This window comes from Tachypleus tridentatus, chromosome 7 (assembly GCF_004210375.1).
Source record: "Tachypleus tridentatus isolate NWPU-2018 chromosome 7, ASM421037v1, whole genome shotgun sequence".
Lineage (NCBI taxonomy): Eukaryota > Metazoa > Arthropoda > Merostomata > Xiphosura > Limulidae > Tachypleus > Tachypleus tridentatus.
Window position 1 is genome coordinate 78,983,057 of NC_134831.1, and position 14,211 is coordinate 78,997,267.

The 14,211-nt window shown below is 30.3% G+C and overlaps 1 protein-coding gene across 15 annotated transcripts in view; it reads right to left on the reverse strand.

Moving 5' to 3' along the window:
• The window catches only part of LOC143256046 (uncharacterized), a 184,845-nt gene that overhangs the window by 58,106 nt on the left and 112,528 nt on the right, over positions 1-14,211 (reverse strand). For all 15 annotated transcript variants that reach the window (XM_076512665.1, XM_076512666.1, XM_076512662.1 and 12 more), the window contains 4 exons: positions 10,138-10,206; positions 8,654-8,734; positions 5,039-5,083; positions 1,547-1,627 (listed from right to left, as the gene is read on the reverse strand). In XM_076512665.1, coding sequence (XP_076368780.1) covers positions 1,547-1,627; positions 5,039-5,083; positions 8,654-8,734; positions 10,138-10,206 — 276 coding nt within the window. The remainder of the gene's footprint in view (positions 1-1,546; positions 1,628-5,038; positions 5,084-8,653; positions 8,735-10,137; positions 10,207-14,211) is intronic.

Consider the following 14,211-nt stretch of genomic DNA (forward strand, 5'->3'; position numbering starts at 1 on the left):
AGACCAATAGACCATGCAGGTTTTTCCAAACTTACATCAAACTTGCACTCATTAATGTTTAAGCCCACACTTACTGCTCGATTAGACCTTTTTTTTCATATTATTGTTCTGCAAAGATGCATTTGATGAATGATTTTTAAAATGGAATACTTTTAATGAAAACTTTTAATACTTATCTCTTTATTTGTTTTGAGAATTTAGACCACGTCTAATTTTATTATACTTCTAAGGAAAGATAAGAATCCAGAAAAAATAAACAGAAGAAAGATCCACCTTTTAAAAGTGTTCAGGTTATAAAGTTTTTATCATTTTGTATCAAGACTTATTGAAACTATATGCTTTTCAGTTAACCTCAGTGGCAGTTTCAACTCAAGATTTTTCCAAAAATTCAGTTTGTCTAATGTATTGCACTATTAATTCACCACTTGGCACAAACATTTTTTGAACTGAGCAAGACTGAATTATAATTTATTATTTGCCTACCATAAGTGAACTTAAGTTTTATGATTTGAAAAACATTTGAAAGAAAGCAAAAAAAATATCACGTTTAGATCATATAAATGGGTAACTTTATTCACCATTTGTTTTTGTTTTTCAAAGAACATGCTAATATTTTTCCATAATAATCTGTTTGAATTTGCCATATCAGTGGTGATAGCAATTCTTAAGCCAATACTTTCTACTTTTGAAATTACTCTATCATTTCTTTGGTGGTAGCTTTATCACTAGGTCTACCTATTAAAGTTTGTTTCTATTGGTTACTGACTCCCACTAGCATAAATAACAAATTGCAAGTAAAAATAACTTCTTGTCAAGGAAGTAAACTTTCCCTTTTTCATAATTATTGTTGCAATGCAGCAAAGCATTGTAAAAAAAAATTGTTAGGCCTAGTAGTACTACCAAGTGTAAACAACTATGCAAAAGTGAAGTAAACATAATGTTCAGTGAAATTAGCCAATCAGAATGCTGCATTGTTTTGACACTAGTCACAAAACTCTCTCTAGTGTAGGGAGCTGAGTTTAGTAATAAATTAATACAAATCTATTACCTGTGCACCAATATAGTTTGTAATATCATAACTTAAACATCACCCATCCTAAGAACAAAATGGAAGTTTGGTCATATGAAACTCACAATTACCTACACAAGTGGTCTTTCAGTCACAATTTAACTTTCTTACTTGCCACGTCAAAGATGTCACAAAATAAATGTTCTAACCAATACTATCACCCATATACCTAAAATAAAAAATAAGTCTTTTTCCTATAAATATTTATCTCAACATAGCCCTCATTGAAATCAATACTGAGTAACATATAATTACCAGTAAGGTTATTCTCTTCCAAAATTGTACCTTTTGTAGTTTATAAACATGCTACAATTTTGGTTTGTTTAATTTGTTTCTTGGTAAGGCATGGTTTCTTATATTTATCTTATTCTCTATAAATAAATATATGCATTGTATGGTAACGTGTGATTTTCTAGTTCAATTTTATGTCATGAGCTTCAAGTCCAAATGAAAGTAAATAAAAATATCATTACTTACAGGAAGACCTGATAATCCTGGTTTTCCAATAAGACCTGGAAATCCAGGAGCTCCCATGAAGCCTCTCTCTCCTTTGCTACCCTTAAAATGTTGAAGAAAATGTGTTGGTAAGGGTATAAAAGCAAAAAAACAAACTCCAAAAATTGCCCAAGTTCTTATGTATCATAAAATGTTCGTTTACTACTAAACTTAAAGATTATTCATAATTTTCTTCAGATTTATATAAAACTTTTTTATATTTTGCAAATTGTTTTATTATGACATATTATGGAATACAACTTGCAAATATGTAGATAATCACAAATTTGATGGTATGATATATAATTTATGGAACAATTTGTAACTCGTATCTATTCACATGAAATTCCAAATTCAAATTATTCACATACGTTTTTCTGATCCTCTGACATCTAGTTTAACTTACTGAAGAAATCTATTACAAATCTATTAAAACAATCATGATGTAAATATTACAATATTTTTCTTTTACAAAATATGGATGATTTTTAGATAGGACAAGCATTTATTTTAACATCATAAATAACATTTAAGGAGAACAATGAGTTTTTTGATTCATGAAGGCAGTCCAGTTAAAAAAAAAAAAAGAAAAAACACAATTACAATGCTTAGAGAATATAAGAATTATTATTAATCACATTTCTTGTCATAAAACACAGAGCTATAATTTAAATTTGATGCTCAATCCATCTTTTTTAACATATATTAACAGCAAGAAATGGTGAAACGTATTGCAAACGAAAACTTTGTTGGTCAAATGACCTTTGTTAGTTCTATGTGGATAGCTTGCTAGGATTAGAAACTATTATTTGAATATATTATCATTAGAGGTTAACTGGTGAGTCTGGCATGATCTGGTGGTCAAAATGCTCAACTTACAGTCTGAGGGTCATGAGTTCAAATCTCCTTCAATGAATATGCTTGCTTTATATGTTTTCTGTCTGGGCCTACATCCTGGGTATAAAAATTCTTCACTTCCAAAATTACCAATCAGCCCCAAACTGGTTGGGGTTTAAGTTATTATAGAGAAGATTAGTTATGGATTTAGTGAAGGTCATCTGCCTAAAAGATTGACCATGTACGTAGCTATTTTTCACTTATAACTATCTTATCCATTTCCTTGAATTTTCAGATTTTATTATACTCTAAATCTATTCACTTATAATTGACTTAAGGAAACCAAAATGCTTGATTCACTGAAAACATTCTAAATTTAAGTGTCATTAAAGCCTGGTGTTTAATCAAAGGCAGAAAAAATATATGATTTTTGGATAGAAGGAATTACCTTAAGAAAATGTTTGGTTTAAATGTTTTAGATAGGTAATAGTTTACTGTTTATCCTGGTAACCCATAAGTTCCTATACAACAAAACACAAAGCCTTCGTATAAATGTGAAGAAAAAATTAAAATATTTACTGTATATTACATAGATAAAGACAGAACAGAAGGCAGGGGGCATTAATAATAGGTATTTGAGAGGCCAAGTAATAAGGTGAATATGTGTATTCCAATTACCTCTTTTTGTACTGTCATTTATTGATACTGGTACTGGTCAATAAGAAACAAATATCTAAATCTAATAATAATCCAACACACACACACACACACAAACAGCTTTGTACACTAAATATCAGTGATTTTTTATTTCTAGTAACTTATGACCTTTATTGTTCCACACAAATAACAAGAGAACTGGTTAGGCATTCATCATCTTGTAGAGCAACAACATTCTGCATAAGTCTGATGAAGCATTCAAAATTCTCACAAGCAGCACAAAGATGGAGCTGGAAGATATGAACTCTCTTTTGGATTGAGGAACACAAAAAACTGCAAATTCTACCTTAGGCTTAGCATCTAGTTGTCAGTTACTATAAGGAAAAGCACTTGACATGGCACTCTAGTTGAAGAAAAAAAAAAGACATTGCGATGCAGTAACCAGTAGTTTAATTGCATTACTGCGGCAGGAATAATAAGAAACAGAATGTACAGAGAATACAGTATCACCTATACTGTTATCTGTTTTCTCTCCAACTTCATAAGCTGCTAATTCCTCTCTTAATATTGACAAGCACCCAAAGTAATTTTCACATCCATATGTATATGACAAGAATCTTGGCCTTTTGTGACAAAGTAATACAAATAAAAATATGTTTTTCTCTGTTTGAAAAATATCTTTTTTTTTTAAAGCTTTCTTAAAAATTTAAAGCTAAACCATTATCTTTTTCTTTCTTTTTTTTTGGCATAAACTGCATCTGCCAAAATCAACCTTCCCAAGCAGACTTCATTCAATACAGACAAAACACAGCAACAAAAACTGCAGAATTCCTCACTAAATATTTCAAACCTATGCATCCACAGTGTGTCCTGGTCTAGTTCTATCCTTTACTTTCTTTGACTTGCATGTTTTAAAAAATGAATTTTAGTTCATAAGAGAACAGTTGGAAGTTTATTTCTTGACTGCTTCACATTTAAAAACAATTATCATACATGACATTCTACACCAGATTGCTTAGCTTGTGTCAGTATAGGCAGTGACTCCTCTTTAGTGAACATAGTTCCTACATTCTGTGCAATGATATCTGTCCCTGGCCAATTCTAACTGTGGGGTGTCTGAAGTACTGAATGCTGACCAGTGTTCTTTGATGTATAGGAGGTGTCAACATTATCACTGTCAATTAAACCATCTTAGAGACTTTCCACAACTATATTCATGCTTGGTTAATCTTCTAAAATGACTGATATTATCAGCAATTCCCAGTAGATTATGTCACAATTAAGATGCTTCAATTAAGAAGTAGAGCTTGAAATATCAGAGTGCTCGAGCAAATGGAAGTAAACTTTATTTAAAAACGAATTAAATAAAAAGGACACAAAAATGTTCAGCAGGAAGCAAATAAAACAATGATACAAATTTAAGGCCAAGTCTTGACTCTTTCAGAATCAGAACTAATCTATCTGAAAAGGGGAACTGGATTCACAATTTATTTTGTCTCTGTAGCTGATAAATTAGAAATTCATATGATAAGAATCTGGAAGAAGTTCTATATATACCAGCCAGGGAGCTATATCCAAGACAAAGAAGAATACAATTCAACTACCCTGTACAACAGTAAATAGCTTTAATGACTAGACCTTTCTACAGAGAGATTCGGGGCTGAATTAAGGCATGATGACAATCAGTTCAAGGTATTCCAAATTAAGACTTGTGAAAATTAAAATTTGGCAGATATAAAATATTTCATATTGGTTTGTTTGTGTTTGTTTTTTAGTGCAAAACTACATAATTGGCTATTTGTACTCTATCCTCCATGGGGAACCAAGTTCCGGATTTTAGCACTGAAAGTCTATAAACTTGTCTGGGACTTTAATATGGGAAAGTTGGATAAGTGATATTTGCATACCATGTACTTTATATTTTTTATGTATTTAACATAAGAAAACAAACATAACAGTACAAGTTTTCCAGAAACCTACCTCTTTTCCTGAAGGTCCAGGTGGTCCTGGCTCACCTGGTGGACCCTTCAACAAAAGTAAGAACATATTATCATATAAAACATTCACTTTTCTCAATATACATAAAGTGAAAAACTTCAGAAACCAGTTTTAGCATTTTGATATTCACAGGCTCTAACATTACATTGAAATACACAAAAGAAGATTAGTCAGAAAAGCTTGTTTTTCTTTGAATTTTGCACAAAGCTACACAAGGGATATCTGAGCTAGCCATCCCTACTTTAGCAGTGTAAGATTAGAGGGAAAACAGCTAGTCATCACCACCCACCACTAACTCTTAAACTACTCTTTTACCAGCATATAGTGGAATTGACTGCACATTATAATGCCCCACGGCTGAAATGGCGAGCATGTTTGATGCAATGGGTATTCGAATCCGTGACCCTCAGATTACGAGTCAAACACCTCAACCCACCTGGCCATAAGTTAGAAAAGTAATGAAGCTTAAAGAACACTGTTATCCAGTGTTAGGAAGCATTATGTTTTTGTTTTTTTTCATATTAACTGTAAAGTTCAAGTTTTGTTTTATATTTGTTTGACGTTTTGTTACGTAATTGCTTCTTCAAAAACATACCAAAAATTATTTAAGCTCTCTATATACAAATGAGTAAATACGTTTTGTAAATTATTTTTTAAAAAAGTTGGATGCTTTTTATTTATAAACTGATTAATCAACACTGTTAAACTGTAATAGTTCATTTTAATTAAATTAACTTTTATGGGTTTTATCTGAGTGATGTTTTGAACTACTGCTGCAAATCTTCATCACATTAATTATTGTAATTCATGAGTCGTAATATTTAAAGAAGATATTTGTGTAGTATGAAGTTTTGGAGCATGAAATTTCACAAAGTGTTGAATGATTACTTGAGAACTTTGATGTATGACAAGTGTCTTGAGTTAAATGAAAGCATTTACTATTTGTTGTATTCTATGAAAAGAAAAGTAGATCATACTCAATTGAATGTTATGCCTTGTATGGAATTTAGGGTTAGCTAGAGTGTTTTGATGAAGAAGTCTTCTTTCCATTTCATTATTTACCAAAGTCTACAGAATCTTGATTTTAGTTCATATAAATGATGCTCTCCCTTTCATTTCCTTTGACACCAACACTTCAAGTTATTGCCAGCTTGGGGGAGCAGATTCTCGATCTATCTGTCCAGCACACAATCCTGTGCTTTTTGAGATAACTTTGTGCTCTTCACCTTATGTCAGAAGCAATTAACTATTCATCTGACAATTTTTCTTTAATGTCAACTTATGTTCATCTAAGGTTGATTTTGTTGGGTACAGTAGTTAATAGTATCTTGGTTTATCTATGCAAGTCAGGTGTTTTACTTTCATACGTTTTTTAATGTTCTAGTGTATTTGATGTAAACTTGTATGTTAAATCTTCAACATATTCTCCAAAGTTTTTAGCCTACTTTGGAAATAAATTGTAGGATAATAGTGGGATTCTAGAGTATTTTTTCTACTAAAAGTGGATGAAAGTGTGGAAATAACCATTCTTTTAAGAACATTCATAGGGTAATATTTTCCTTTTTGAAGACTGCTTTTATCAAATAATTTATCAGATTCAAAGAAAAGTTTCTGATTTTGTTTTTAAAAAGAGAGGTGTAGTTATTGGTCAGAAAATGTTGATTTTCTGTAAACAAACATAGTGAGGTTGTGGTCCTATCACTGGAGAACATTCTAAAATAAATACCACTTTCTTCAAATTGAAAGGTGAACTGGTTGCTGTTCTTAGAGTTAAGGTGCAATAAAAAGCAAAAGTCATTTACAGTATATGTACTGTGGTACCACATAATGAGGACATTATCAGTATATCGTTTCTACAGTCACAATTTCACAGGGCAGACCATAACGATTTTGAGGTAGAAGAACTTTCTATTTTTTAGTTATGATTTCATCCTTAATGTATTTTTGTCTTTTATTATCTAGTCTTTCTATGCTAGCTTATTTCCCTCTTAGTGAAAGTTGAATATTAAAGGAGACTTTATATTCAAACACCAATACAAGGTTCCTCTTGTGTCAAAACATGAAAATTTGTAAATCATTACATAAAACAAATGCTAAATGTTAATCATATGAAACATTATCTCATAGTTTGGAAAGAAAATAAAATCTTTATGATCTCCTATTAAATAAAGTTTCTAGAGAAGTTACAAAAGACTAAAGAACTGTGATACATAATAGATATTTGAATTTTATCAGAAATTATTGAAAAATTTGCTTGATAATTATCTGGACCTAATTTTGAGAACTGTCTGATACTGTTCTTTTGTGTAATATAGCAAATTTGTCTTTCTTTTGATTCTTTTTTCCAAAATTCATTGTTAATGCAATGAGAAAAAGCAAGTTCTAGGACAGCATCCATATTCATAATTTAAATGAGATTTCTTCAAGGCGTTTTTTGACAGACAGTATGGCTTCGTTGAGGGAATTCTATAGAATATGTTTGCAAGATCTAAGCCCACAAGATGATGCACATGTACATCATTAGTTTTAATGTTAGTCAATCATCAATTTAATATTCACTTGTAGTATTACAGGAAGAAGATAAAGAAAATGTGTTAGACTCAGATATATTACATAAAAGAACTGGTAATGATACATCATTATAAATAGTTCTACCATATAGTCTAAAGATAACAGTTATGAAAACTTGTCATGATACACCATTTGCAGCACATCTAGCTTTTACAAAAACATATAGCAGAATAAATAGATGGTTCTTTTGGCTAAACATGTGCAAGGATGTTAAAGACTACAGTGATTCATGCATAGAATGTCAAATGCAAAAGACAAGTCCACATTTTAAAAATGCTTCACTGATGGAATTCTGGAGGACATGTTTGCAATATCTAAACCCACAAGATGATGCACATGTACAATGTAATATTCACTTGATGCAGAGGTAGATAATAACATGTACTGACAGAAGTGAGAGCTGAATTCTAAAAATAATAACAAACAAGATATTATTGTTTAATTACACTAGCTAAGAGTCTCCATTAAGAAATCAAAAATTGTATTAAGGAAAGTGTGATATAATTTTCCCCTTTTTCTTTCATTATTAAATCCCTAATGACCCCATCAAACCTCAAATGCATATTGTGTTGTGTAAAAGATAATATGTGAATACTTGTCTTTAAACAAAAAGCAAAAAGTCTACAAAAAGTGAAAATGTACCCAATTTCAAAGACTTTTTATCTCCATTTATAGGCAAAAGTCCTAAAAAAAATAGACAATGCACACTGTCCAACAGTTTCCAGTTACCATATAAAAAATTATGGTAACAGAATCAGCTAACTCAGAGTGTTGGATGCTAACACACAAACGTACACATAATGTATCATCTTTATAGTAAGATTACCAATTTGTAACTGATGTTTGAAATCAGCTGGAATTTTCAATATCTGACAACTTTCAGTGTTTTGATAATGTACAGATTCACTGTTTTCATACTGAACAAAACAATAAATTATTTCAGATGTTTTGTTAATTAAAAGTTCTACATTAAAATTTCCTCCTAATTCATTACTTAATTAGTTCACAGATTAAATGATCATCTACCGGTTCTCCTGGAAGTCCACTTCTCCCATCATACCCTGGAAGACCTGCTGGACCAGGAGGTCCTGGTTCCCCCCGGTCACCCTGAAAACATATTAAACAATTGCTGCCTACACAAAAATACAAATCATTTAATTTTTTCACAGTAAAGCTCCTCTGCATTTTATAAGAATTTTATAATTGAAATACTTAACATTAGTACAGTTATCTGTGATGATGAGAAACCCACTTGAAATAAAAATGTATCACAGGACGGCTGGAATGGGTATTAACACTTTTACTAAACTTTAGTAAACGGTTAGTTAACAAGAACCAATTTTAATATTAATCAGGAATTAAAACATTGGAAATACATTTTAAAAATACTATTTATTTGAAACTTCTTTTACAACTAAAGGACAATGTTTTATAATCACATCATGATATATTTAACTTTAAGCTTAATTTCTATGTTCGTTTTCTTGTTATTGTAATTTAAAATACATAGAGTTATTTTATTCATATCTCTGTGGTTAGTTTAAAGCAGTCATATTACACAGATTAATCAAATTTTATTTACTGTATAAAGCAAAGTTTAAAAATTATAAAATAAACAAATCTAATTTCTATAATTATCTCTCATTAATTTTCCTGATGGCAGATTCAAATTATTATTACTAGAACAATATTCTAAATAAGAATGGCTCAAAACAGATAAAATCTTTACATTCTGGTTTAATTATTACTATTCTAACACTGTATAACAAAAGTTCTATTGATGTTAAATAATATCAACCAAAGCCTCTAACAAGCAATTACCAAAGCCATTATAGAAGGTAACATTTTAAAGGCGTACAGAAACATTAGAAAATTTCTATGACAAGCACCTGTATCACAACAACATAACCTACAAAACTCTTACAAACTATTCACACAACAGAATTACTGGTTTTAGAACTAATTTCTTAAAAGTGTTTGGCAATTAAAATAAACACCACAATTGCATTTCATACAAAACTTTGTGGAAATTATGTTCTTTTCTTATTTTTATGTTAAGCTTTACATATAAATTAGTTAATATCATTACTGTTAAAAGATTAACTTTACTTACTTTTGCACTATTACATTAAGTGTGAAAAAAATTTCAAATGTAATTTAATGTTGTTGTTTTTCATACATATTTTGCCTTATAGAAACACCAAAGGCTTTTCAAAAAATGGAATCACACACACACCTTGAAAGTATATTAATAGACAGACAAATAAAAATATTAAGATATGTTATTCAGAATTGTTTAGCTTAATGTATCTTATACATATATACAAAAACTATGGAAGCATTTCACAATACACCCTTACAATAGTTTATATACTGCCCAACATGGTTAAAAAAATCAAGATAGTGTTTCCAATTAATTTTATCCTAGGACAGTAAAAGCTAATTTAGCCATCAGGTTTGGAACTGTCACATGTTGGTAAAACATATTAAATACAATTCTCGTAACTAACCTTAAAGACAATAATTTCTGCAGTACCTACTGCTCCTCCTTGCAACCTAGTGACAGAACGTTTTACATCCTAAAAAAAAACCATAAAAATATTTTCAAATGATATACTAGTAATTTATAAAAACGTTTATACACTAATGTTACTACTTTTGTAATTTATTACAAAACCAAAAGCTTTTTAAATGAATAATGACTATCTTTTCTTATATCTAAGCACCTTGAAAAATAGTCTGCTTGGTGTTTTAAATTTACAATTTAATCTTGGAGTTCCTTCACAATAAAATATTTGGTCATAAGCTTAAAAATTTCATTTGATAATGTAACGTTGTTTTTTTTTACATCGACCTCCTCAGAAAAGATAAAACATTTAGATTCATCCCTTCTTTCTCAAGAAATAGCAAGACTCTGCCTCTAGTGAAACAAGATAATTTATTTATCTATTAAATTATAGTAATGTGCCAGCCTTCACTATTACTGATGACAACTCATTCCATAAGCTAATCATTATTTTGCTAGAAAAAAATACAAATATCCTAATTGGATCTTAGCCAGTCCTTTCCAAATCTTCAATTGTGCCCTCTTATTGTTTAGGCAACTGGTAAGGCCACATTTGAAGTACTGGGTTCAGTCTTTGGCTCCTTACAGGGCATTACATTTTTGAAAAGGGTTCAGAGGAGGGCTATTAGCATAGCACCTGGTACGCAGAAGTTGTCAAGCAATAATCAATTTAGATCTCTGAAATTATTTTCTCTTGAAAACAAAGGAGCTAGAAAGGTTATAATTGAGGTATTTACAATTGCTAAGGGAATTTTTAGTTTTTATGTATCATCTTTTTTTCATATTTAATGATAAAAATCATAGAACTAGCAGGTACAATATAAATTTTGGCATGGTAGGAATCATCTTCAGATAAGACAGTTTTAGTTTTTCTAATATAGTTAATATTTGGAACAGGTTGCCTTCAGATGTGGTGGGTACAATAAATGTAAGAGAGATTAGGGCTGGCTTTTAATGCTTTATTTTCATTTGAAAGTTTAGTTTAGTGAATGAGATGGCCTAAAAGTACTAACAAACTCCTTTCTGTCCTTAAACTTGATGTCTTCATTAAACAGAACAAATAAATGGCCTTTATTTATAATCTTGTAAACTTCAATAAAATCAGTTATTTTATCTTAAGAGAAAATAAGTTGAGAGTTTTTGCCTATCCCTAAAAGATAACACATTCATATCCAAAATCATCGTAGAAACCCTCTGAACCTTCTCATATGAATATGTCAGCACCTTCATAGATATGGAGAACAAAACTGAATACAATATTCCAACAGACCTAACTAGTGATTTATGTAAAGATACAATTTCTTTGTTTGGTATGTAATTAATATATCTATATGTAAGTCCTAAAATTCTATTCCCCTTACTACTAGAAACAGAGAACTGTTTCAATGTTTTGTTAGCAGTCTAACATTATGCCAACATCCTTTTGAATGTCATACTACTAAGTGGATTCTCATCTATATAACTGAGATAACATCTCAACTACTTTACAATTACTATAATTAAAGGATGTTTACTAATTATGTACGCAACCCAACAACTGATTCAAGTCATTCAGTAGTAACTCAAAATTAGCAATATAATTGGAAATATAAAATTAATAGTTTAATATCACCATCATATTGTAATGTAATACTTAAGTCTTTATCATATCATTAACATAAACAAGAAAAACCATAAACCCAAGCATTTATTCTCAGCACAAATTTAACAAAAGTCCAGTTGAATACATTCCTTTAGTAATAATTAGACATCCTAAAACTAAATTAACTATTCTTTCCATTATCTCCAACAATGTGATTTTATTAGTTAATATTCTATGTGGCACATTATTAGATTATTTTTGAAAATATAAGAACACCAATCCACACCCTATTATTAACCAGTAAAATGAAATTAGTAAGGCAAGATTTTTCTTTAGTGAATTATATAAGTTCTTATTTTATCATTATTTCACAAAATGATTTTACACACTAGAATTCTCCAAATACAAAGTAAGATAAACTAACTTATAATTTTTAGTCAACTTTTAACACAACCTTTAATATTTTTTCCAATCCTTGGGCAGCTGGTCATTGTCTACAGCTATTTAATCAAGGAAATTGCTCTTTTAAGAATAGAATTCATTTAAATAGTAAAGAAATTAACTTTTAAATTAATTGAATCAAACTGCTTTCTACAATCTCACTAAATTAATTAATTTTATAACATTTTGTTTTTAGGTTTAAATCAGGTGATGACTGAATTACAACCAACATTAGTGGAAATTTAGTTAAATGTGTTCTGAGGTACATGTAGTGAGCCGATAAAAGAATAGTCATTTATACTGAGTTTTATAATTTAATGAAAATATATGAACACATAAACATATTTAATACTGACATACACACAAAACTTTCAAGTATATACTGTATTCACAAACACACACAGATCATAGTTTCATTTAACTTAGTTTTCTGTATTTTAATAGAAATACTATCTTGTTGAATCAGTTGTATCTTTACACAACAGTAAACCACTAGTTTTACTGTAATATCAAGTAATTATTTATTTTAATCAATATGAAATGTTAATAAAGACGTGTGTTACAGTACACGTGAGCAGTTCCTCAAACGTTAAAAACTTCTTTTATGACTGGTACACATATTGTGTACTAAAGTCTGTATTATAACGTTTTCTATATTTCTCAGCTCTTCATTATAAACTTTATAATTCTGAATATGTCCAAAACATTGTTGAGGTTCTACTGGTGATTTTCTTAACACTTCTTACCAAGTTTCTGTATTAAATAGAAATCAATATTGTTTTATGAACTTTATGGCTAACAGCTGTAGATCTATACATATTTATCTCTCTCTTTAGATACATATATGTGGAACTACCAAAACAAGTTTTGCTTATTTCTCAATTATAGGCTCTTTAGTATTTGATTTTACCTTCACTATTGTTCTTCCAATCAATTCTCAGGGAAAATTTTTAATATTATGCAAAACTTGGATTTTCCTTCTGCTTTGTTTGTATGTTGGGTTATGCAAGAAGAGCCATTCATCAGTATAAAGTGAGAAGAAGCTACTGGTTCCTTTGAACCAGTAAAAGGAGCATTAGTTCAAGATAAAGTTTGTAAAATGTTTCCCTCATTTGATATAGTATAGTAATCAGATTGCTTTTTTGGTTGATGTTTATTGGCATAAAGCAACTGGACTAAAACAGGTTTAAAAAATAAAATTAAAATTATTAAAAAGCATTTAACATCATGTTAAAACAAAACAATGGCCAAATTTCAGATAAAAAACTTAAATAGAATTAAAATGTCCAATGGCCTTTAAATATACAAGTAAGGTGGACACTGCCACCATTGCCAATGGCTCCGTCCAGCAGCAGGAGTAAATCCTTGGAACAAAATGTGTCTAAAATGGTGCCGTTGAAGAACAACAGTATGACAGTAAAACACGGGCTATTGTGACTTGAGTGTCACAAAGACTACACACTGGTGCATCAGTCCCAGATAAAAAAATATGATTAGTTATAAAACTGAGACCAATGCATAGCCTAGCCAGGACCACTTCCTCCTTTCAATCCTTACAGAAACAAGACGGTGAAAGAATGTGTATTTTCTTAGAGTAAAGCAATACTGGGCTATCTGCTGAGCCCACCTAGGGGAATCAAACCCCTGATTTTAGCATTGTAAATCTGTATACTTACCACTGTACTAGCAGGGGGCTGGTGAAAGAGAAAGGTTTGATTTCGAAAAGCTTGTTATCATGTTGCTCACTCTTAAGTCTACTGTCAACTGGCACAAAACCAAGCCTTGAATACAGGACTGTAGTCCAGATATGGGAAAGGAATGGCTCTGATGGCACCAGAACAGATAGACTTAGCTGCAGTGTCAGCGAGCTTGTTCCTGCAAATATCAATCTGGTTTAGTATCCAGAAAAACTATATATAAATTGAAGATAAAAAGAAATGAACAAGTCAGTTTTGAATGTCAATGAGACCTAGGTGAGAACTAACATGAAGTGAT